The following is a 24,365-nucleotide window of genomic DNA, read 5'->3' on the forward strand; positions in this document are numbered from 1 at the left end:
GTCACAAATCAGGTAGCTGTTTTACTGGATATTCACATCCCTACTGATGAAATAATTCAACACAGATTTCTAAAAACACCCACCTTTGATATGCTCAGCGACCACAGGCAGCCCACTTAACTTAATAGACACACACAACCTATTTTTCTTCCCCCACCCTCAACTTCTGTCCTATCTCACTGATTCGTCAGTTTTTATTTAATTTTTTTTTCTATCTTTCTGTTAAATTCTCTTCGTCTCAGTTATCATTTATCAAAATTTTCCAGATCTAAGGAAGTGGGCCTATTCCACAAAAGCTCATCACCTAATATATTATTAGTCTTTAAAGTGCTATAGGATGGCTTTTTTGCTTTGTGAAGATACAGACTAACAAGGTTACCTCTCTGAGACTCATCAAATAGTATTGCTGTTTATTTCCTGCAAGTCTGTTGGTCATTTCAAGCTTTCTGTTTTTAAATAGCTACTGTCCTGCCTAAGGCAGAGGGGAGGTTGTAATCAAGCTGATCTTTCACAGTGATAAGTGGGGAACTATACAGCCATGTAAAATGAAGTCCAGTTGCTGTATCAGCTATGGGAAGTTTGGAAGCTCATGTGAATGTCGGTCAGCAGAGAAAGCAGAAATGGCATTCTGAAAATGGACACTCGTTCTCTATGCTCCAGTGCAAAGGTTGATGAGAATGACTTGAAAGTGAGAGTGGTAACTGTCAGTGGTGGCTAAAAATTGATTTAAAAAAGTGAAAAAAAAATCAGATTTTTTTAATTTAAATTGACTTAATTTTTTATAATAATAACATACTAAATTTCCCATTTACAAATAACAGTTACAGTTAAATCTCATCACAAATATGTTGCACATACACTTAATCTCATAAAATGAGTTTTTGGCCCTCGTAGTCTGTTCAGTCTAACTACCAGCACTTGCTTCTTGAAAGTTCTGGGCTTTCAATTTCTGTTTCTCACCAGATTATAACATTATGGATAGGACTGTTTTTGTTCTGAGTGCATGTGGTGGTGGACCTTGGCCAAGCACAACAGAGGAGTTAGTTAGGACATTGTTGTATAGGCAGAGAGACATCATGCAGGAAAGGACAGAGGCAGTATAGAAAGGAATAGCGGAGTGACTAGAAAGAAAAATGAAAGATATTATTCAACACACACACAGCTTCCTATATTCCCCAGACTTTTGCCACAGACAAAACTGTCATAGCTTCTGGGTGTAAAAGACCCCATCAAGGAATATTTTGAAGAAATTTGTTCCCTGAGTGAAAAAATGAAAATGTGACAAGTGTAAGCAATGCAAGAAGATGCAGGGCTTAGTTGCAAAAAATGTCACTGGCTCGTGGGATTCTATAAAAGATTCCTTCAGTGCTGATCAGATTGATGAAAATTGGTTAGCTCTGTGCTTCTGGCATGAGGATTTAAATGTGGGCATCACTGCTTTATCAGATGCTTGTTTTAAGAAATGTAGGGTCAGATCAGGTGACCCCAGAAGCGTTTTTCCAGCAAGAGTCTTAAAGATGAGCATGATATGAAAAAGTGTGCAAAGCTTGAAGTACCTTCCCTTTCTCATAGGCAGGATTCTCTGAATCCTCCAGTTCTCTGAAAATGTCTATTCAGTATATACTGGCAGCAAAAAAAAAATGACAACAGAAGGTTGGGATTCATTAGGAAGGAGATAGATAAGACCAAATATACCATAATACCTCTATGTAAATTCAAGGTACATCCATGTCTTGAATACTGTGTGCAGATATGGTTGACCCATCTCAAAGAAGTTACAGTGGAATTGGAAAAGGTATAGAGAAGGGCAACAAAAATGATTAGGGGTATGGAATAGCTTCTGTTTGAGACTTGACTGACTTAAACCCTTGTACTCCTAGTGGAGCATAGGTCATCTACAAGTCTCCACCTCTTTGCTCTGTCTCAAGACAAAACTTCTAGCTGACTCCAGGAGTACCCCAGCGGTCCTTCAATCTCAGTAGATCTTCTCCATGTTGTCTGAGGTCTACCTCTTTTGTGTTTTCCATGTGAGAGTTGGACAGACTATGCTGGATGATGATTTTCTTGAGAGTGTGGCCTAGCCGTCTCCACTTTCTTCTCTTGATTTGTACGTCAAGTGGTTCTTATCCTGCTCTGTTCCAAACTGCTCCACATCTTCCAGGTCATCCCCTCCCACTGTGATGGTGGTGGTGTTGGACTGGTTGATCCTCATTGTCTTAGACTTGCCCTTGTTAATGTTCAGTCTGGTCATTTAGGTGGTTTTGTCTAGCATTGCAACCTTTTCTTCCATGCTTTCATCTTGGTGTGAAAGGAGGGCAACAACGTCAGCAAAATCTGTGTCCTCTATCTGTTTGAAAAGTGTCCTCTGAATGCCCTGTTGGACTGGAGTATGAGCAGGACAATAGATGGCCATTGTGATCAAGAACAGGAAAGGTGACAATAGGCATCCTTGTTGCACTCCTCACAGTATGCTAAAGGATTCTGTCAAGACACCATTTTATGAACAACTTGGCATGTTGAGGGTTTGTATGTTGAATGGGTCAGGTTAATAATTTTGGATGGGATGCCACAGTGTGGCAGCAGTTTTCACAAAGTGTCTTTATCAATGCTGTCGAAGGCTTTTTCGAAGTTTATGAAGGTTGTGTATGGGGGGAGTTGGAGGAGTTCCACTCAAGGGACTGTTCTGTGATCACTCTGAGAGTTGCTGTTTGGGTAGTACAAGATCTCTCACTTCAGAAGCCGGCCTGTTCTTCCCTGAGCTGTCTATTGCTTTCTGTCGTCATTCTCTCCGAGACAATCCTATTGAACACTTTGCCTGGAATAGACAGTAACCTGATGCCCCTCCAGTTCTTGCATTCTTTCCAGCTGCATTTCTTTGGAAGCTAATAAGGTAGCCATGTTTTCAGTCTTGTGGGATCACCTCTTCTTTTTGAAAAGAGATTAATAAATCTAGGACTTTTCATCTTGGAAAAGTGGCTAAAGAGGGTTAAGATACAGGTTTATAAAATCTTGACTGGTGTGGAGAAAGTAAATAAGGAAATATTATTTACTTCTTCACGTAACACAAGAATGAGGGGTTACCCAACAAAATTAATAGGCAGCAGATTTAAAACGAACAAGAAGTATTTAACCACACAACTCAATTTGTGAAAATCATTGTCAGAGGGTATTGTAAAGGCCCAAACAATGACAGGGTTCCAAAGTTCCTAGTATAGGTCTGTTAATGGCTATTAGCAATGCATGCCCCATGCCTTCTGTTTGCCAGAAACTAGAAGGGATCACCTGACAATTTCCAGCTGTATTCATTCATTCTGGGGCACCAGGCATTGTCCACTGTCAGAAGACAGGATACTGGGCTAGGTGGACCTTTGCTCTGACCTGGTATGGCCGTTCTTATGTTCTAAGGCAGGCTATGCTGACCCTCATAGTTCTGGTTCACGTTCTTCATTCCTCTGTAACCTCCCTTCAAGCTACAATTACTGTTCTTGGCCAATAGCTGGGCTAATGCTGTAAAGCTGGGGCACTAGGTGGGAGCTCTGTATCCTGTGCTTTAACCCTCATGGAGATCCAGTGTCACTCCTAAACCTTCTTCACCTGCATTCTCACTGCCTAGCCCCCAGGCCAGCTGTTAATTGTCAGTTTTGGTCACATTACTTAACTGAGCGTTTTGTGCTGTGTTCGTCATAAACCACAGGCCTTCAGAGCACCAGGTCTCACTTCCACTGCCGTCTAGCAGGCAACATCCAGCACAGGCTCAGTACATCTGTCACAGGGCAGAGTGAAGGAGCAAGCCCCAGCAGCAAACTTGTGGCTATGAATAGTAACAGAGAGAAAGCCGTGCTAGTCTATATACTATCAAAACAAAAAAGCAGTCAGGTAGCTATGGTGCGTCTGCCCAGTGGCTCACATATGCCAGCCACCAACCTAATTCCGCAGTCATAAATTTGCTAACATTTGAAGTTTCTCTTCTTGGCCTCGGAGCCCTAAACATTCTCTACTATCTCACTGCTCTGATATGTTTAATATCTGACATGCTCTTTATCTGAGACTTTTATATTAAATGCATTTGTGCAACAGGGAAGTTGCAGACTGACCTGGCAATTGCAGTACTTCCAGGAGCAGTACGGTCTCCCTCAGGGACTCTCAGCTGGCTTAAAAACAGAAAAAGTGGAAGAAGGAAATAAGAAAAAAATAACGGTTGGAGTACGTGGCCTGCTCAAAGAAAGCTGCTTGATTGAAGATGTTATGAGGCACCCTGGCAGGGGCTGAGAGGTTGGAAATTCAGACTGAAAAGCCCAGTGCAATTAAATATATATTATCAGCCTCCACTTCCAGTCACTGTACTGATGTGCTTGGAGGGAGGGGGTTGTGTTGCAATTCTGTTGCTAATCAAACGCATAGTCAGGAAAAGGGCTTTATAGTTCCCCAATTCAGATCAATGGCCTTGTAAAAACAATGAGTCTGTTCTGGTCTGGTTATGGTCTGAAGAAGTGGGTCTGTCCCACGAAAGCTCACCTAATAAACTATTTTGCTAGTCTTTAAAGTGCTACTTGACTGCTTTTTGTTTTGATAGTGTACAGACTAGCACGGCTTCCTCTCTGTTACAATGGTTAGGGGTAAGAGTCGGGTAAAAATCATCCCAGAGATGCGTATTAAGTGGCCCTGAGTGTTTCTCCTGTCAGGGGATATATCCCCCTGAGGCAAGGTGGGAGAGGGGCCTGGCTCTGCACTCCAGTGGAGTAAGGGGCAGAGCCTAGGGCATTCAGCCCTCAGTGCTGCCCAGACCATGGCGCTGGTGTCATCCGCCACCACCCCAAGGCACATGCAGTAATACAAAAAAGCTCTGGGCCCCTTTGAAACACCAGGCCCGGGGACATTTGTCCCCTTCCCCCTCCCCCCATCGCTAGGCCTGGAAGCAATACTCGGGAACGTCAAACCAAGCTGAGCAGCAGAATCGATAACCAGTCAGAGCCGGAGACTGCACTTGAGTCGTGAAGCTCAGTTCCAGGTGTGGAACAAATTTTCAAAGTCCCATTTGGTTCTGTTGCTTCCTGTGAGGCTTTTTGGTGCCGCCCTCTCCCTTCTTCCCAGGAAAGATTCAAAGATTCCCCCACCCCCACCCCCTGGGAGTAAGAGACAGAAAATGACCGAATAGAGCAGGGGATGGGAATCTGAATTTCTATGCCAGGAACTGCTGCTCGTTTGCTGGGAGAGCTTGGGCAAGTATCTGACCCTCTCGTAATACACATGTAAAGTGGGATAGTACACTGTAGCTTCCATACTCCAGGTGTCCCTAATTCAGGAACACCTGTGACGCAGACCCTAGGAGGGGGAGGACGAAGTGTCTCTGTACATTGCCACTCCCCCTCCGCCTCATCTGGAGGAACAGCAGCACAGTGTAGAGCTCTGCTGGAGGCTTTTCCCCACTGCTCCCAGAGCGGCAGGGAGCGTGGAGCATCAGGTAAGCAACCCATCTCATTCCCCGCATGCCCTCCCTGGCCCAGCAAAATCTTTAATCCAGCAAACCCTGTTTGCCACAGTTGCCAGATTAAAGAGATTCAAGTGTATTTCCTATCTCACTGGGGATGTTGGAACTTTTTAATGCCTTAAAAAACTCCTTCAACACTTGACCAAGGTTGCAATGTCATCTAGAACTATTCCAAGGCTGGGTATTTATTCATCTTCTGTTTTCACCTGGGAGAGGTGCAAAACTGCCCCTGTAGCATCAGTGGTCACTCAATCTGTCTCAGAAAAAGATGTCATTGAAGCTGTGGATAAGTACATGCCTATTGTGGAGTATTTTGGTACCAATATTTCAGAAATTAGGAAAGCAAAAAGTACTGATTGATGCTCACCTGCTTCCGTATTATCCATTGTGAGTACGCTGCCTACCTTCCAGCTGATCAGTCCTCAAAAAGGCTTTTGTTACTTTTCATTACAACAGTTTCTGCGTCTCCCAGTCCTGATGGGACTTTCTTCAGACTTGCCATTGTGTTCTGGAAGTGGTGAAGAGAGCCCACAGTCTTTTCTTTCTTCTTTTGATCAAAGGCTTGCTGCACTGCATCCACCTTTTGATGCCTTAAGTCCATGTTGGGCATTGTTGTAGCTGCATTTAGACTTCTGAGGTGTGGGGCATCACCAAAGCTAACCAAAAGTTGCCAAGTAGTATCATTCAGCAATTCAACTTCCTCTGACTCCCTCATGGCACATTTGGTTTCCCATAGGCCTTTAAAACATTCGCCAGAGTACTCTAAGGTAAGATCTCTCTCAAGGAGCCTCTCCTCCAAATGCATCACAATGAAATGACACATCAAAACCAGACCTGAGTATGGAGTAAACCGAAGTGCTTTGCTTTACCCAAACCAAAGAAATAAGGGTTGTGTACTCAACTTTTGCTGTGCAGTACAAAAGCAGTGAAAAAGTGGACTGAAAAGATTCCCACTAGGATTGGCATTCAGGAGTCTGTTTGTCTGTCAGGAGTTTTTGAAGTTACTAGCCTACAGAGTGGCTAAGGAATGCCCCATCCTGCCCTGTTCTGGCTGTGATGTCGAGCGATTGCCGAAGGCATGCACAACCCTCAGCTCAGCTCTTTGCAAGTAAATGAAAAACAAAGATTTTCAGTGACACTAGCTTCCCTCGTCTCTGAAATTAGGCTATATCTCATCTCTTCTGCAGCCCTGTTGATTCAAGCAAGTCCCCTATTCCCCATTGGGCAACATTTCCTTTGTTTAGATAGCTGTACTTTATTTGGAATCTCCATGAGTTCTATATAGAAGAAGAGTTTCTATTTATCTCCTTGTCTGGCTGGCAGGTGCATTGTTTTTGTTAGTAAGCATAGCAGTGGCAACAACCTGATCTTTTTCAGACCACACTCTGTCTCATCGCGTGGGAAGCTGAGAAACACCCATTTGGTAATTACAAGAATGCCTTTTGGATGTGGACACCATATATTTTGTCCAGTGCAAGGGCTATAAATAGTTTTGGCTCAGTGCTCATTTGAGCCAACATTCTGAACGAAGCAACATCCTGTGCTGTCACCTGTGTTGGCTTTGCTTATGTTATCAGCGCTGACGTTACTCAGTTAACCTCAGCATCTACAGTGTGAATGAACCCAGGGTGAGGCGTCTAAATCGAAAGGCCATAGAATAATATCCTTGAAGGAAACGCATTATCAAAGCTTTCCATCCTTCCTCCTTGTCCAACTGGTAGTGTCTATATTTGTTACCAGCTCAGCCCGCAACCACTGGCAGGAAATTACTTCACGGAGTTTCACATATGAAAGAGTATCTGATCATCACATTGCAAACAGGTTCTTTTGGCATGTGTCTAAGTAGACTGAGAGGTTTGTTTTATTGTTCGATTGTGCATTAGCAGTGTGTGTGCAGGAGGGCAACTAGGCAGCATTAGGAGAGTTAGTAATAATAATGTTGTGTTCGATGCCGTATATTTGCCTGAGACAGAATTTTGGGTCCTGTTTGCCCATTTGATTTTGAGCATTTTTATATTTTTACTAATACGTGTTACCAAAGTTACATCTGCCCACAAGCGGATGTGGAGGGAATAAAAAAGAGAGCTACAGTGTTGCTGGATAGCGTGGAAATTATGTGAGTGGACACTGGAGGGCTTGACTGGCTCCTCTCTCACGCCAAGGTCAAGCAGTCAGTTAGGAAGAGCAAGAAGAGATGCAGGGAAGGCAAAGCCCTCACTAAGAGCCAAAGAAAGGCCTGGCCTTGGCCACACAACCTCATTCCTTACCCCTCCCATGGGTTACAAAAGAGATGGTACAAAAGCCCACAGACTCATGACCCTCCAAAACAGAACACCGGGCAACTAGTGCAGGGATTCCAGGGGGAGTCTAGTTACATGCCCCTGTCTCACCCTCTCTCTCCCTGAGCCCCTCCCCCTCCTGCCCCTGTGCCATCCGTGCCGCACCATCTCCCCATCCCTGCTCTGCCCTCCCATCCCCACCCTCCTCTTCCTGCAGAAGTGCCACGGTGCTTTTGGTGGGTCTGAGGGCAGTCCCCCGCCCCCCCGCCCTCCCGCCACCTGCAAGTGGTGCGGTCTGAGAGCAGCACGAGTTAGGAAACTTGTGCTGCTCTTGGGCCACACCAGTCTGGGGGAGAGGCAGGACTGCCTCCGAGCTCACTGGAAGCAGCACGGCACTGATGGTGAGTGGGAGGGCAATGCCGGGGGTGCACTTGACACCCTGTGAAACCTGTGTATTTGAGCCTTCTAAGAAGGCGGTGAGAAGAGGGACAATGGGGAAAAGGCTGTTTAGCACCAGAGCTAAGATACGCTTGCTAATCCCACAAAACATTGCACTGCCTGCACTTGGCCTTCTAGTCATCTTCTTTTTCTCTGCGCAACAGGAACCAGAGAGTGAAGGGAAAGCACCTAACAAACAGGACATTTCAAATCCACAGAATTCTTAAAAGCAGAGGTGAGCAATAGCTTGTGTCTTGTACGGCACTGAGCATGTTGTTGAAGAGCTGCAAGTACAGGTTGAACCTCTCTAGTCTGGCGCGCTCTCGTGTGGCAACCTCCATAATCAGGCATGATTTTAGTTAGCCAGACAACCACCTATCATGGGTGTGGCCAAGTTTCCCACAGTCCCATGAAGTTTGTTTACAGCCACCAGTCCTGGCTCTGTGTTCTGGGCCCTTATTTGGCTGTAATTTGCTCCTCAGTGTCTTTTAAGAGTCCAGTAAACAGTGAAAGTGAGGGTAATGTGCTAGACAATATTGATCTCCCATGGTCTGGCAAATTCTCTGGTTTGGCAGTGGTCAGGTCCTGAGGGTGCTGGACTAGGGAAACTCAACCTGTAATAAGTATACAGGTTATAGGTGTGGGATTGCTAAATGCAGGTACTTGGTGCTGGATTGGAGTAGCATGATTACCCAGCATGGTACAGGGTTATTGGGTTTGCTCTGCTTATTTTTACCAGATATTTTTGGCAGGTATTAGGAGATGCCTTGATGAACATTTGCTTGTGCAGTTACATGACCAAGGAAGGGTTTTTACAATGTTTATTGTCCATCCCAGACTGTCTCTGAATAATTCTAACTCATCTAGAGTCCCGTTCAGCCATTTCACAACTGGGCTAGAGCATCCATTTTTCAGCCTGTTAGTAAAAACTCACTTAAAAGGTTTGTCACTGCCTTGGTTACCCCCAGTCAGCGTGGACACAATCTATATAGTAACTAGATCACAATCCCAGCCTATGCCAGATGATTCTGGAGGTTGGTCTGTACTACCCAGGGTTGGGTACCATTATTTTCAGCTAAAATCCCATCCCACCCTACTACTTGCTTGATCCTACCGCATCCCTTCCCTCATGGCTTCACTACACCTTCTGAATTAAATCCAAGCTTCTCATCCTCCTCTTCCAGGTTTAGCTAAATACCACCCCGGCTAGGCTTTTGGTCTTCTGTCTTATGACTCTTCAGTGCCCTCATTTGCTTCTAGCCAATCATCTTCCTATTCTTCTCCCATTCCCATTTTTGGGCCACTTTCCATGTTGTGCCCAGCTCTGGAAGCTCCTTCCCCTAACCCACTTCCTCTGGTGCCCTCCTAAAACCCAGAGCTTCTGCCAGGCTCACTAGTGTGGACTCACCTGAGCTAGCTGCGCAGCTACCGTGCTGTTTGAAAAATAAGACTCTGTCTTGGTCGTGTTGGCTCAGATGTTTGCTGTCATGTCTCTCCAGTTACACTGGATGTCCTGTGGCACAGTAGCCATGTCTTCCTTTTTGCCTTGTGTGACACCAAGCCCCCTAGATGTGCTTCACTGGTAAATCTGTTTGGTGGATTCTGTTGTGTATAACACATGCTGTCTCCTACTGAGTGCATAGTGGTGGCACTTTATTCTGCCAGAGAGGCAGTGGAGGTCATGGAGGACACCAGTGTAGCCACTGAATGCCCACTGCACTTTGACGTGGCCTGGAACTATTGTGGTCTTTGCAATCAGCCTTCAAGTGGGAGAATAGTGTTGAATCCCCCTGGTGAGAAGAGTGCGCACTGGGCTCTCCCTTTATGTGAATGCTCATTCTTTTATTTCCTCCTTCCTTAAACCTCCCCCTGTATTGTTCCTGCTCCTCAGTTTAGCTCCTGAATGCTTTGGGGAAAAGACTCTGGCCTCCCCTCAGAAGCGCCATGCGGATCCGTTGCTCTCCACAAATAATAATTTGCTGGCGCTCTCTGCAGCAGCTTCTCTGATGGGTTCTGCCAGCTGCACGAGATGTCAGGAATGTAGGCCCAGTCTTCAGATTGTTTGAAAGAGGGGGTGTTACACTTTGCAAGATCCTGGCTCTATTGATGTCTAACACTGAGCAGGGGCATTTTTCTTTGGATTTGGATATGTCCCCTTGCGGTATTATGTCCTTATAACTCAGTTGCATAGGTCGTTGTGTTCGTTGATCCGGGGCAGTCATGAGCACTTCATGCAGTTCCCCATTGTTAACCCCAGTAGCTCTCTCTTGCTGGTCTCCTGCTGGCAGTGTTGATGTGGAGTTTTTATTTGGGGTGCTTGATTTGCGTCACCATTGCTTAACAGCCCAACCTGTCCTAATTAAAATGATTATTCAGAGTTTATGAGTTAGCCTTCGGAGGAGCTGCTGCGTCTGCATGTCGGCTGTGTACAGGCTTCTCACATTCATGGGACTGAGTGCCATCACATGACCATGAGCCCTACTGCAAAAACAAGTCACACGAGTGCATTGCCTGGCTGCTGACAGGGCAGCAGAGCGACTTGTTGCATGCACATGCGTTTGCACTAGACTTGCACTAGGCATGGCTGTAATTTGGATGTGGGTGTAGCAGAACAGGAGCAAAGCCCGGTAAATATGTACAGTTCAGAGAGCCACCCCCTGCGCACAGATTTACCTTTTTCAGAACAGCGTGGCATGTATGTGTTTGTGCCTGCTCAGTGGTCGCTGGTGCTCGGATGCACTGACCCTACATTGTCCGCTTTCTGCCCTGAGTGTAGGTGAGGAGTGCCGCCTTTCAGGATAGTCTGACAGACTATCTGAGACTGCATTAGGAATCCTCCTCATCAAAGACTCGTCAGGCATCCAATGTGAGAGTCAAAATAGAGACTGCCTTTGGTGATGCGCTGCATGCTGCCCATAGGAGCACCAAAATACCCAACGCTGGCTTAGAGTGTCTTGAAAGGACCATGCCCTGTCTGGCAATCCATGACACTGTGGTTCAGAAGGCAGGTTCCCTCTCAGCGCTGCTACAGAAAATGCAGCTGCCCTGTACCAGAGAGTTCTTAGAGATTACAGAAAGAATGTTGTGCAACTTCTGTTTCTGCTGAAGTTACTTCCCCTAGTGGGAAACGCTGCAGACGCTCCAATGAGATGTGTAGAAGCTGGGATGAAAAATGCCAAAATTCAGAGACAGAAGAGATGATGCAGCCCTGGGGATTTTCTGCCAGTTCACAAGCAGCAGGACAGTGTGGTGCCCTCCCTTAAATAAAAGAACGTTGAGCCTTTGGGATCGCTCTCCAGCTCCGTAAACATAACAATGACAGAGCGTCTCAAGCAGGCTGTAAATGGCAAGTGGTGGTAACTCATTCTGGCTGTGTGAAGGAAGAACAGGGACGGAAATTGAAAATGCGGAAGTGCTTAAAATAGTTCAGCCATTTGCTGTTCAGACCTGGATTCCTTCCCAGAAACAGGAAGTTCACATAGTCTGGACAGTGAAGTGTTCAGGAGCTTTCAGCCAAGGATAATAAACTATCATGACCTTCCAGTTTTGGTATATATACAAAGGTGAATTGCGGGAAGTGCAAGTAGGCAAGGAAAGAGAAATTTCTGATGAAGGTCAGATAAAGATCATCCTCGCCATATGATAGCACCTCTCTGCTGGGAATCTCAAAGTACGTAACAAGTATTACTAACCTACATCATGACCTCTCTGAGAGAGAAGTACTAATTACATATATAACAGAAAAAAAACCAAACCCATGAGCAAGATCCTCTGCTAGGATAAATCAGAAACGCTCCATTGATTTCGATAGAGCACTGCTGGTTTACATCAGCTTGTATGACCTCTGACTCACGGTTGGCTGAACAATCATATGATAAGTCAACAGAGGACCCGATTTTTTTTTTTTCCGGTTTGCTCAGCATCTGCCCCCTTTTCCAGTCAGTGGCAGCCTAGTACAAGTGTGTCATTCTTGGAGGGGCAGATCCTTATACTTTTAAAGTCCAGAGGGAGACCTATTGTGACTCCTTGAATTCTTCTCCAACTCCCCTGTGTTGCACGTATTGTATGTAGTTGGGATGAGCTGCGAACTTCTGCTCTCTAATTATGGCTTTGGCACAGACTTACTGTGTGGCAAGCACTTAACCTCCTTGAGTCTCAGTTCCTCATCTCTCAAATGGGGAAATGCTTTCCCTGTGTGGGGATGGAGTATTCTGTAAAGCCTGTGCAGCAAGAGTAAAATACCCTGGATGAGTTAGATGATTCTTCTGTTGGACTGTACACGGTGAGAGGAAACCACTTTGGTTAAAGTAGCAAATGTCCATTTCATGCTTCCTGGGTGTGTTTTATAAAAAATGAGGTAAAACCTGATGGTGGGGAGGGCTGGAGTGTACAGAACCTCCCAAGAACAGGGCTGTTCAGGGAGAAACAGCAGAGCCTTCTGTGTCCTGTATACTAGCACTATAATGATGAGTTTCCAGGTGGCTTACGTGCAGACTGCAGTATGTCCATTACACTTCTTGTTTGGTCTGAAATCCAACGCTTTTATTCCCTGAATCAGTGAATTCTGTAACACTGCTTCTCTCATCCCTGAGCAATCACCTTCCTCTAAGTGAGGCACTGCCATGGATAAATCTGTAGGGCCTATTGGATGGCTGTTCCAGAACCCTGACTGCTTTACATCTGTTGCTGAATGGGACCTGTGACAGTGTATTCCAAATCTTTTATGGAAATATGCTTATGAAGAGGAATATGCTTAACTTGAATATGCTTTATGCAATATATGTTATGTAACCTCTCATTGGAAATCTTATAATCTGCTGAATATGTATTTTCTATTTGTGTGCATGCATCACTCTTGTATTTGAGGTTAGATTATCAAGTATAAACCTGTTTACTGATCTAGCTATACCAGGTGAGAGCCATTAATGGTGGGTGCTTAAGGCTGTTAATGGCCAGGTATTTGGGACAATAATCTGTGAACAGTCTTGCTTTCCCTGTAAGACTGGACTATGGTTGTGCCTACAAAAACATGTGACAGTGTCATCTGGTGCTGGAATTCATTTTGAAATTTATACTCCCCACCAAGGTGTGGGGGTGTGAGCAAAGATTTCCCACCCTAGGGAAATTCTAACTAAGGAAAATGAAGTAAGCAATGACTGTCTTTAGCTGGATTTACAGGCTGCCTCCCCACCCCAAGAGGACACATGAGAATACCTGGAATCAAAAGAACTCTGATGACAGAGGTGAAGGAGAATTGCTGGGCCCTGTCAGAAAGGACATCTCACCAGCAGCCTGGCCTCTCCTTGCTTCTCCCACTGCCTCTGGCTGGGCTGGTTCTCTGGGAAAGCCCAGGACCCTCTGGGTTCCTAGCCAGGAGGAGACAAGCCTTGCATGTGCCCAACCCCCGCACAGTGCTGGCACAGGAAAGCCTGTTCACTCCTCTCCTAAGCTTTGGAGTAGCGGTGGGTGGGGTGGAGTAGCAGTGGATTTCACGCCTGTTGCACCACATCCTTCAATATCCACAGCAGCTCTCTGGGCAGATTCTTAGCACCCGCATCACCTGCCCTCACTGCTCCTGCCCCCAGGCAGTTCGGGGCTGCTCCATCCGCTAAACAACCTTCTCTGCTGAGCCACCTCTCTGGAAGCATTCAAGCATTCTTGAAACTGCAATACGCACCTGAGGAAGCGAAAAAACAGATCAACAGAGCCAGACGTGTGCCACGAAGCCTCTTACTACAGGACAAGCCCAAGAGAGTAACCAACAGAACACCACTAGCCATCACCTACAGTCCTCAGCTAAAACCTCTACAGCGCATCATCAGGGACTTACAACCCATCCCGGACAATGATCCCCCACTTTCACAGGCCTTGGGAGGCAGACCAGTCCTTGCCCACAGACAACCTGCCAACCTGAAGCAAATCCTAACCAGCAACTCTACACCGGACCACAGTCACTCTAACTCAGGGACCCATGCATGCAATAAACCTCATTGCCAGCTCTGCCAACATATCCATACCAGCAACACCATTACAGGACCTAACCAGATCAGCCACACCATCATGGGTTCATTCAGCTGCACATCTACCAATATAATTTATGCCATCATGTGCCAGTAATGCCCCTCTGCTATATACATTGGACAAACTGGACAGTCTCTACGTAAAAGAATAAACGCACACAAATCAGATATCAGAAATGGCAATATACAAAAACCCGTAGGAGAGCACTTCAATCTCCCAGGCCACACGGTAGCAGACTTAAAAGTAGCTGTCCTACAGCAAAGAAAGTTCAGGACCAGACTCCAAAGAGAAATTTCTGAGCTACAATTCATCTGCAAATTCGCTGCCCTCAGCTCTGGCTTAAACAAAGACTGCGAATGGCTGGCTAAATACAGAAGCAGCTTCCCCTCCCTTGGTGTTCACACCTCCAGATCAACTGCTGGTAGTAAGCCTCACCCTTGCTGACTGAGCTAACCTTGTTATCCCCACCCTTGCTCTGGCTTATTTATACCTGGCCCTGCAGATTTCCAAGACCAGCATCTGATGAAGTGAGTCTGTGCTCACGAAAGCTCATGCTCAAAACTTGTCTGTTAGTCTATAAGGTGCCACAGGACCCTTCGTTGCTGTCTCTGGAAGAAGCTCCTGCAGTCAGGTTACCTGGGCCCTGGACACGTATGTAATGCACCCATTGGGCTTAACCCCTTCCTGTCGCTGTAGCTGGGGGATTGGTGGCCAGTAGCACCTGGCATGTTAGCTTTGACACTCTGTGACAGGAAAGGACGAGTTGCTTTCAGCCACCGGTCATGGGAGGAAAGGCTGAGCTCTACAAAGGCACAGGCCAGGTCATTCCACCTCCCCCTATTCCCTGTGGCTGGAAGCAACTCCCATCCCTTCCCTCCCACAAAGGGCCAAAAGCCTGCTGCTGGCCATATTCTGGTATAAACCCTGGCGGAAAGCTGGGGAGGAGGGCTCAGGACACTGTGTCCTCTCTCACGTTGCCTCAGGAAGACATTTTGCCAGGCACCAGGTTAGGCAGGTTTGTGCAGGGAACTCAGCCATGCGTGGAGGGCAGAGAGCACCGGGCAGGGAGGCTCAGGTCGGTTAGTCGGTTGGTCATCCCCCCATGTGACAGAGGCGCACACGAGTGTGTGTACATCACCTCTCCCACTATGAACCCTAAAGCCTTAAAGATAAGCAGGTGTACTAAAAGAACTCACCAGTGCAGTAACTCTTTATACCAGGTCTGAGTCAGATTGATGGGAATGTGAACGTTTGTGCTTCACAGTTCTGACTGACCACCACTGAACTTGCTTAAAGATGAGTAATTTTACCAGATGTGCCGCGTTCAGCACAGGGAAATAAGTTCTCCCTCCATATAGCAAATCCATGTCAGAGCCAAGAGTAGCATCCGGAACCCTCGATTTCATCATTTTGTGAAGTGTGAGTCATGTAAGCATGACTGGATGTATAATCTCATGGAAAAACCGTGTTTCTAGTGGTGCCCCTGGCATATCTTTTACCCCTAGTGCAGAGATGTCCAGCAGTATGACTTTTGAGTAGCTTGTTGAGGTGCATTTCTGTGAAGTGCTTCAGTGGATTTTTTTTTCCCCCTCCCAATGCTTCGGGTGCTCTTGAAAACAAGTGGCTGCACCTCTATGAAGTGTGACTCATAGGTGTGACTGTAGGTGTGACTTACAAGCTGTGGTTTAAAAATGCTTTTCTCTTGTGCTTGCTGAGTAGCTGAGGGTGTATTCTTTTGCCTGGTGATCACTGGGGGGTGTTCATATTTAGTGTATGTAAAGAGTGGGGTAGAGATGGACCAAAACTAACACCTGAGATCTAGACACACAAAAAGCCGATCTTTGAGTCTCAGACTTGCTACTAGGTTTTGAGGAACACACTGAGCAGCCTCCTGTGTGTTTTAATGTGCATGAGCGGAGGCTGTTGATACCACAGAAAGTGGCTTGGAGCCATTCTTTAGCAAGGTGCTTACATTCGCTAGAACAGTTGCTGGTGGTGAGAAATGACAGGCTGATGTTTGCTCTGTAAAATGTGTACGTAGAACCCTGTGACTGCTCACTTGGGCAGAGTGAGCTGGAGCTGAGCATTGAAAGCAAACCGTGGCAAATGCCATCTGAATCTTTCTCCCCCTAGCCCTGTGTGGTTTTGTGACTCGCCAGTCAGTCCTGACTGGAGGTATTGCGGGAGCAGTGCAGATGAGCCTGGTAACTACCCGGAGACGAAGCCTGCCAGTGTAGACCAATCATCTAGAATCTGGTTCTGTGCTTTGCCCGTTGACTGCATTCAGCAGGGAGGGTCTCAGAGCACTTTACAAATCTTAAAAACTGATGTCTCATTGCTGCTCTGGGAGGCAGGACAGTATCCGTGCCCTTGTTTCCTTGTTGGGGAAACTGAGACATAAAAGTTAACATGAGTCAGCCAAAGTTGTACAGCAAGTCAACAAGAAAGCTAGGAATAGAGCCCAGATCTCCTGGCTCCCGCCAAGTCACAAGACCCTTCCCTAGGCATGTAGGTCAGTCAGAAGCGTATCTTTCAGTGGAACCAGTTAGCTGCAATTACACTTTGTTTGTTACAAAGATGCATGACCATCTCAGTGCATCTGTGTAATAATAATGTGTGCTTCTCAAGCGTCTACAACTGGGAAGCCAAAAGAGCGTGACAAACACTAATGAATTAAGCTCCAGCCCCTCTCTGAGGTAGGTTGGATTCATAGAATCTAGGGCTGGAAGGGATCCCAGGACTTCATCAAGTCCAAGAAGGGTGAAGAGGTTAATATTGTCCCCATTTTATAGATGGGGAAACTAAGGTAGCGATTTGCCAGTGGTCCCTCCATAAGTCAGTCAGAGCCAGGAACTGAACTCCTCATCCTGCTCCTGAACCACAAAGCCCAGCTAGTTGTTTACAAAGGAGGAATTAGCTCTCTGCGCCATCACCCTTTTGAGAGATGGGTGGGGAGCATCAGCACTGTTCTGAATCCGGTGAAATTGCAGACATCTCTCTGTTGTGCATGTGTATAGCTTCAGCACAGCAAACTTCCATAGATGCAGGTGTATGTCCATAAGCTATTTCAAGGCCTCCATTTGTGATATCATCCAGTTCACTTTTGAATCCATATTTGGGGCACTGCATTATGATGGGTTGGGTTTGGGTGTTCTCACTGCAATCGCCTGAAGCGAAATCTTTAATTTTCAACTTGTGCGTCAAGTAGTCACATCATCCAGTGTTTGTTTAGATGAGGTTTATCGTAATCTGAAGACTGCATCTGCATAGCAAGTCAAAACTGGGAGATCAGCTTGTAGGGTCAGTAATAATGTGCTTGTGTGGAATAGTAGATGAGGTCCAGACACTTTGACATTACCTGGTAGCATCCAGATGTGTGAGGTGGTCACATGTGGGGCCCTCTCTAAAAACCAGGCTATGAAGCATCCTGTTTGTTCAGCACTTACCTGTGTTTCTGAGCACTGATGGCTCATAAAGTACTAAAGTGATGGTTAGAGTCCAGAGAGTAAGGTGTAAATATGTGCTGGAAACATGCAACACCAATAAAGAGATATTAATCCCACTCAAAAATCCCGTTCCTCTTAAAAGCACAGTCCTCGTCTCTGCCCTGTGCACATGTCTCTGTGCCTTATGGAAAGTTAGTTGCCAAACATGTACACATCACTGCAAGCTGGTGATGTTTTCAATGTGTTCAGCAAGCCATGGCACAGGCCAAAGGGGAGTCTTGAGTTCTGGACTTGAGTCCATAGTGTTGCCCACAATGATAGGGCACTTAGTTGGGGAGGAGACAAGTGGATGCAGCCAACTGAATTGTACTTGTCTACCCTTGATCTCAATATGGCTCTCAAGCTGCATATGGGTGAGTTATGGGCTCATGGTTTCCTCCCATCATGGTGGGTTACTGAAGGCGCATATGCCTATTCCCCTAGTGATTGTAATGTAATGGACTGAAACTTATAGGGCTATTCCCCTGCTCAGGAGCTGACATGGTCTCTTCTATTTTCAGTTGCAGAGTTACTTCGCAGCCTGTGACGATGAAACTCCAGCAATTAGGAATCATGACAAAGTTCTGCAGCGGCTGTGTGAGCACCTGGATCATGCTCTGCTTTATGGGTAAGATCTGCCATGCAGTGGGATGGTGCGCTCGGCTGGCCTGTGCCCCACCCAAGTTACAGAGCTGGGGTGGAAGAAGGGATGGGCTGTTCGGTAAGGGGAACAAATGATTTCATTATGCAGCATCCTAGCAGGATTCCAAAATGCGTATTCTGGCTGTCTGCTTCCAAGCCATGGTGTGGAGGTAATTCTAGCTGGAAAAACCACAGCAGGGCACCAAGGTTAGGGCCCCATTTCTTATTTTCTCTTTTTCAATCTCTTCCTTTGTCTCTCCTTCACTGTTTGAAAGGTCCTCTCTGCCTCCCACTTCTCTGAAACTCTCCCCTTTCCCTCTCTCTTTTTTATTGCAACCCAGGCACTTGGGTTTTGAAAAGCCACTGAACTTAGCAAAACCTGTATAGTTAGTCGTGTCCCAGCCTGATTCCAATATGGACTACGGAGAGCACATTCCTCCCTCCATTTGTTTGCTTCAGGATCCAAGAAACAATGACGTGTTTCCTTAACCACCTTTTCTGGTTCCATTCCTTCAGGCTGCAAGATCTCTCTTTAGGCTACTGGGTGCTGGTCATTCACTTCACCCGAAGGGAAGCCATCAAACAGATAGAGGTGCTGCAACATGTGGCCACCAATTTGGGACGCAGTGAGTATTTTATTCTGCTCCTTTTGGGGTGAGTCTCAGTTCTGTAAAGCTGACGAGATCTGAGCTGGTTGTAATCGCTGTGTGTTCGAGATCCTGCTCTGTGTTCACACCTGGAGTGTGCAGGAAGTCAAGAAAGCAGTAGCCACATGCCAGTTCTGAAGGTGGCCCAGTGATAGAGTCATCAGTGTCTTCCACATTTGCCTTGTCCACACCAGGAAGTAGGGACAGAGAAGGAGCCGTGTTAGTCTATAAACTATCAAAATAAAAAAGCAGTCAAGTAAAACTTTAACAAAATAGTTTATTAGGTGAGCTTTCGTGGGACAGACCCACTTCTTCAGACCATAGCCAGACCAGAACAGACTCGATATTTAAGGCACAGAGAATCAAAAACAGTAATCAAAGTTGACAAATCAGAAAAAAATTATCAAGGTGAGCAAATCAAAAGTAGGGAGTGCTTGTGTGGTGACCAGAAGTGGGAAAAGGTACCCAAAAGTCACTTGATTAAAAGAGCAGCTCCTTTCACTTCTGGATACTTGAGAACAATCTAGATGTGAAAAGTGTGTGTGTGGGTACTTTTTCTCAAGTAGTTGTCCAGAGAGACACCGGTGACTTGTACTTAAGTATATCCCCCTTCCCTCCCCCCGAGCAGCTGTGCTTTTACTCAAGTAACTTTTTGGGTACTTTTTCCACCTCTGGGGGTGACCATAAGCAGCACAGGCTGTTTGTTACAGAGGTGCATACGTGTCCTGGAAGGAGAAAATTTGAACAAGAAATACTGCAAGCCCAGTCACCAGACATTAGTGGAATGTCCCAATCCTCCGTTCAGATGCTCAGATCGGGGCATAGGAGCCCATAGGTCACTTGGGCCCTGAGGCGTGACTGAAACATGCAAATGCAGATTGAAGTACCCAAGTGCAGGATTTGGACAGCTCCAGCACTGGAAAACTGGGCTGAGCCTGACAGTAAAGTGTCTTTTCTGCCATCTCCTCATTGCTCCCATTTGGAGTTTTCACACAGATCTCGGAACTGGTTCTAGATGCAGTTCTAGGGTATCTATGAAACAAGCCAAGAGTGCTGTCAAGAGAGCCACACTGCTCCACCAGCTTATCCCTACTCTCCTCCGCCTCTTCCTCCATACCCTGGGCTTGAGGAGAGCAGAGCTTGAGCCCAAGCATCATCCTTCAGTTAAATTCACTGCTTTCCATTCACATTGTCCTCCAGCGGCTCCTGATTTTCTAGAATCTTGCTTATTATTGGAAGCAATTTAAGGAGAGACTCTTGGTCTGTTAATCCTGCCTAGTCCATTCATTATAATTAGTCCCCATTTGAAATAATATCTGATTTAGCTTTCGATTGCACTTGTAGGTCGCATCAAATTATTTCTGTTACTTGATAGGCTGAGTAGAGCTCTTCAGATTAATTTCCTGCTAGTGCTTGCTGAAAATCCCTGCGTTCAGGAACATTCCTGACAGTCAGCTGGTTTATTAGACCAAGGGTGCATAAATTGGGGGGCACACAATTTTGAAAAGGGGGCGCAGCACAACTGGCTCCCCTCTTCCTCCCCGCGGGGGCCCTCTGCTGCCTCCCCAAAGCTACTCTGCACATACTGTGCATACGGCTTTATTTCCAGCCTCCAGACCCCTGCAGTAGCCCTCTGTTGCCTCCCTGCAGCCTCTTTTGTTGTTTCTGCCCCATCCCACCCCCGCCAGCCCCTCTCCCCACATATTTTGCAGATGCAGCTGAGTTGGAGTAAGCATTTACTGGCACAGCCCCTGGTCTCAGCTTCCCCAGAGAGTGTCCAGGCTTTTTTTATTTATTTATTTTTTAAGTGCTATTGTTTTGGTCTTTTGTTTACTTTAAAAGGCTGCCCAGGAAGGCTGGAAGATTGTGGGAGGGGCTCTTTAAACAGCAGAGAACTGTTGTGTTTTGTTTTTTCTCCTAAACTGGGCTCTTGAAACAGCAACATGAACTACCTGAGGCTGCTGGAGTTGGGAGGGCCCTTTCGACAGAGTGATTTTTTTGTTTTAATTCCTGCCTGGGAGGGTGGGGGAAGGTGGCTCTTCAAACATGCTTTGCCTCCATCTGTAAGTGAATAGCCTCTCTCCCACCGCGTGCCTTGTCCTTGCACCATTGCAGTTTATGTTGCTGCCTCACATTGGCTGGCATGTGCAGAAAGTTTTTTTTTTTTGGTTTTTTGTTTGTTTGTTTGTTTTACATATGAACATAACAGAAATTTCCATTGGTTTGGATTTTGATAGACAGGTTGAGGAATGAAAAGGGGGGGCCCTATGTAAAAAGTTTGCTCACCCCTGTACTAGACTATTTGTGGCCTTAGAATGCAGATGGGGGCTGAACAGCACCAGCAACTTGGTTTAAAAATAAGAATGAATATTAATAGGTCTTTTTTCCCCCTCCCTGGATTTGCCCAGCTCTGGAAAGCAGGGTCTGCTAAGAAATAACCTTTGATGATTTTTTCAGGTCGAGCTTGGCTATACCTGGCCCTCAATGAGAACTCACTGGAGAGCTATTTACGGCTGTTTCAGGAGAATCTAAGTCTTCTGCATAAGTACTATGTGAAGTGAGTAGCACTGTCCTCTCAGCCCTGCCAGCTGTCTCTTGGTCTTGGCTGCTGGTTACGTCTCCTTTTAGAAGGCTAATCTCCATTTTGCATGAAACAACCTGGCAGTAAATCAGGTTCCACTCCCTCTCCGAGGCCTTTGGAAATACTGAGTGCCTACAATGGCGGCAGGGCAGCGGCACTTCAGCCAAAGAGCTCAGCCCGTGCAGGCAATGGATTGACTAATGCTACAGACTGCATTCAGGTGCACTGTCATGTCCCAGCAAAGAGCTGTTAAAAATGTATTTGCTACCCCAGGTACCTTCTAAATTTCACACATGCTTTATGTGTTACATGCACTTGCTTTTCTGTCTGTAATGACTTTAACCCTCTCTTCCATCACTCCGCCTACCCTCGACATTTAAAGGACACTGTAAGTTGTTTTTATTTTGCTGTGATGAGCAGAGGAGTGCTAGAGGACCCACCAATGGCCCCGTGCTTGTAAGCATAAAAGAAAGCTGCCCAGTTTCTTGGCTGGTTTGGTGCCCCCACTGTCTCTTGATCCTCAGGATTTTCAAGAAGACTACCTGTCTGCCTCTTGCAGAAAATTGTGGCATGCCCCGAAGGCTGATCTTAATTCAGGAAAGAGAAATGTCTGAAGGACCCTCTCCTGAGCCTTGAGCCTGCATGAGAAGTGTGCTGCCTTCACAGAGAGTCAACCCTGGTTCGCCTCAGACACTGGGAAGAGAAGCCTTGATGTGCTAAAAACAATAGGATCCCACTTAGACTCTAAGTCTGAGGTTGTTTACATTGTAGCTCAGGGTCATGTCCTGGAAACCAGATGGGTGGAGAATGTGTTTTGATTCATAAGATCACATGTCCAGTGAAGACACTGGCAGCTGTTTTGTCTCCGTGCCAAAGCTGAACATTCTTGTGTTTTATCTGAGACACAGGAATGCCCTGGTCTGCAGTCACGACCACCTGACCTTGTTCCTAACCCTGGTGTCTGGACTGGAATTCATTCGCTTTGACTTGGATCTGGTGAGAATACTGTCTTGTTCCCCTGTCTTCACTGCTAGATTAAAAGGGTGTAGAGCAGGAAAACATACACCGTTTGAAGCTTGAGCTGGCTTAATATTTAATAAACTCTGCCCCTTGGCTGTCCCTACAGCTGCTAGAGGAGATGTACCCTCAGAGCTACTCTGCTGCAGCAACTCAGGAATAGCCCTTGCTCAGCAGCATCCTTCAGTATTAACAAGTGAGCACTTCTCCAGTTCTACAAAAATATCATTCTGCTTCCTGGGTAGGGCTGGGAGAAAGCAGCACAAGGCTGTCACGCTGAGCAAAGAACAGGTGCTTCTACGAAGGGGAATTTTTGCTAAGCTTTAGCAAAGGTTTATTATTACAAATAACTTGCCTTGTACCATGATATATATATTGCTTTAAAACCACAGAGAAACACTTGCTTCCTGCCATCTGGAGCTCACAACCCCAGACAGGTGAGACAAGATGCTGGGAGCCATTCAGGAAAGAGAGGTGGGCAGGCCCACTAGCTAGGAATCAGTGGTGAGAATGGTTCCTGGTGGAAGGCTTTGAAGGACGCAGTGTTCCAGATCAGCACAGGGTGCGAGGGCAGCATGAGAGAAGGCCCAAAGGATGGGAGAAGGAAATGAAGAGAGGCAAGGAGGGAGAGAGACTGCAGGAGGGAATAAAAGGAGAGGTGCTGATACGGATGAGTTCATATAGGGCCCTGCAGATGGAGAAGATGGATCTCATATAGTAAAAGACCAATGACGATAAGTCGCTGGGGGTTTCTAGGACCCAAACACATGGATTCCAAGATCCCTACTTGTGGGGGGGAAAGGGATGGTAGAAGTAGAAGAGATAGAGCCCATCATGCGCATGGCTCATGGATGGAGCGGGAAGAATGGACATTGTTCCCTGTGCTGCCATGCTGTGCTTTTACCTAAGCAGCATTGCGTGTCGGTAGTCACTTGGCCGCCTGGCCATCCTAACCCAAAATATGGAGAATGCCAGTCCTGAGGACTGAAGCATGAGGTAAGAGAAGAGAGGCAATGAGCCTGAGGTCAGATTGTCTGTTGACTGTACTATGGACACATTTAGAATACCATAGCTATGAAGGTTTCTGTTATGAGCGTTAGACATGAGGTCGCATTGGAACTTTCACTGATGTCCACTGTAGGTGGGACATTTGGTTCACTTTCTCCCTTGAGTGTATGTCCACTCCGTGGCTGGCACAGATTTGTTTCCGTCTGGTGTCTTCCTCCAGCATCTGGTTAGAGCAAGTTGCCTCCTTCAAGTTGCCTGTATCAGCAAGTCAGTTTTGTTTCCTCGGTGCATGTGTGCTACAAGCAGAGATTGTGTTTGCTGGTGTCAACAGATAGAGTCCCACGTAGGTGCACATAGGCATCTGTGTGGAACTAGAAATGTGATTAAATTTAACACTGGCTCATATCTCCTAGGACTCCCTCTGTAGCTCTGCAGTTATGAAACCAAAATATTTGACGATAGCCTGAGGCATAATACATTCAGACAAAGGTTTATTATACCCAGCAAGGCTTTCTTCTCAGGCGGGAGAGAACCTTTCCAAATAACACCAGTTTATTCACCCATAGAGACTTTATCACAACCTTTGTCCCCATTCAGGAATCGAGTGTCAGAAGGGCTACAAAGGCAAAACGGAGGTGCATGGGCAGAGCCATGGGTTAGCCGGGGGAGGAGGGCTGTGGATCAGGATCGAGGAGTGGACTAAGAAGGAAAGCGGCAGGGTCAGGATTGATGTACAACGGTACATCTGTTTGGTGGAAC

General features: G+C 46.3%; 1 protein-coding gene across 2 annotated transcripts in view; it reads left to right on the forward strand.

Moving 5' to 3' along the window:
* The window catches only part of PLEKHM2 (pleckstrin homology and RUN domain containing M2), a 59,472-nt gene that overhangs the window by 10,866 nt on the left and 24,241 nt on the right, over positions 1-24,365 (forward strand). For both annotated transcript variants that reach the window (XM_074975852.1, XM_074975853.1), the window contains exons 2-5: positions 18,233-18,339; positions 18,870-18,979; positions 21,458-21,557; positions 22,490-22,577. In XM_074975852.1, the coding sequence (XP_074831953.1) occupies positions 18,233-18,339; positions 18,870-18,979; positions 21,458-21,557; positions 22,490-22,577 (405 nt within the window). The remainder of the gene's footprint in view (positions 1-18,232; positions 18,340-18,869; positions 18,980-21,457; positions 21,558-22,489; positions 22,578-24,365) is intronic.

The sequence above is a fragment of the Carettochelys insculpta genome, chromosome 23 (genome assembly GCF_033958435.1).
Source record: "Carettochelys insculpta isolate YL-2023 chromosome 23, ASM3395843v1, whole genome shotgun sequence".
Classification (NCBI taxonomy): Eukaryota; Metazoa; Chordata; order Testudines; family Carettochelyidae; genus Carettochelys; species Carettochelys insculpta.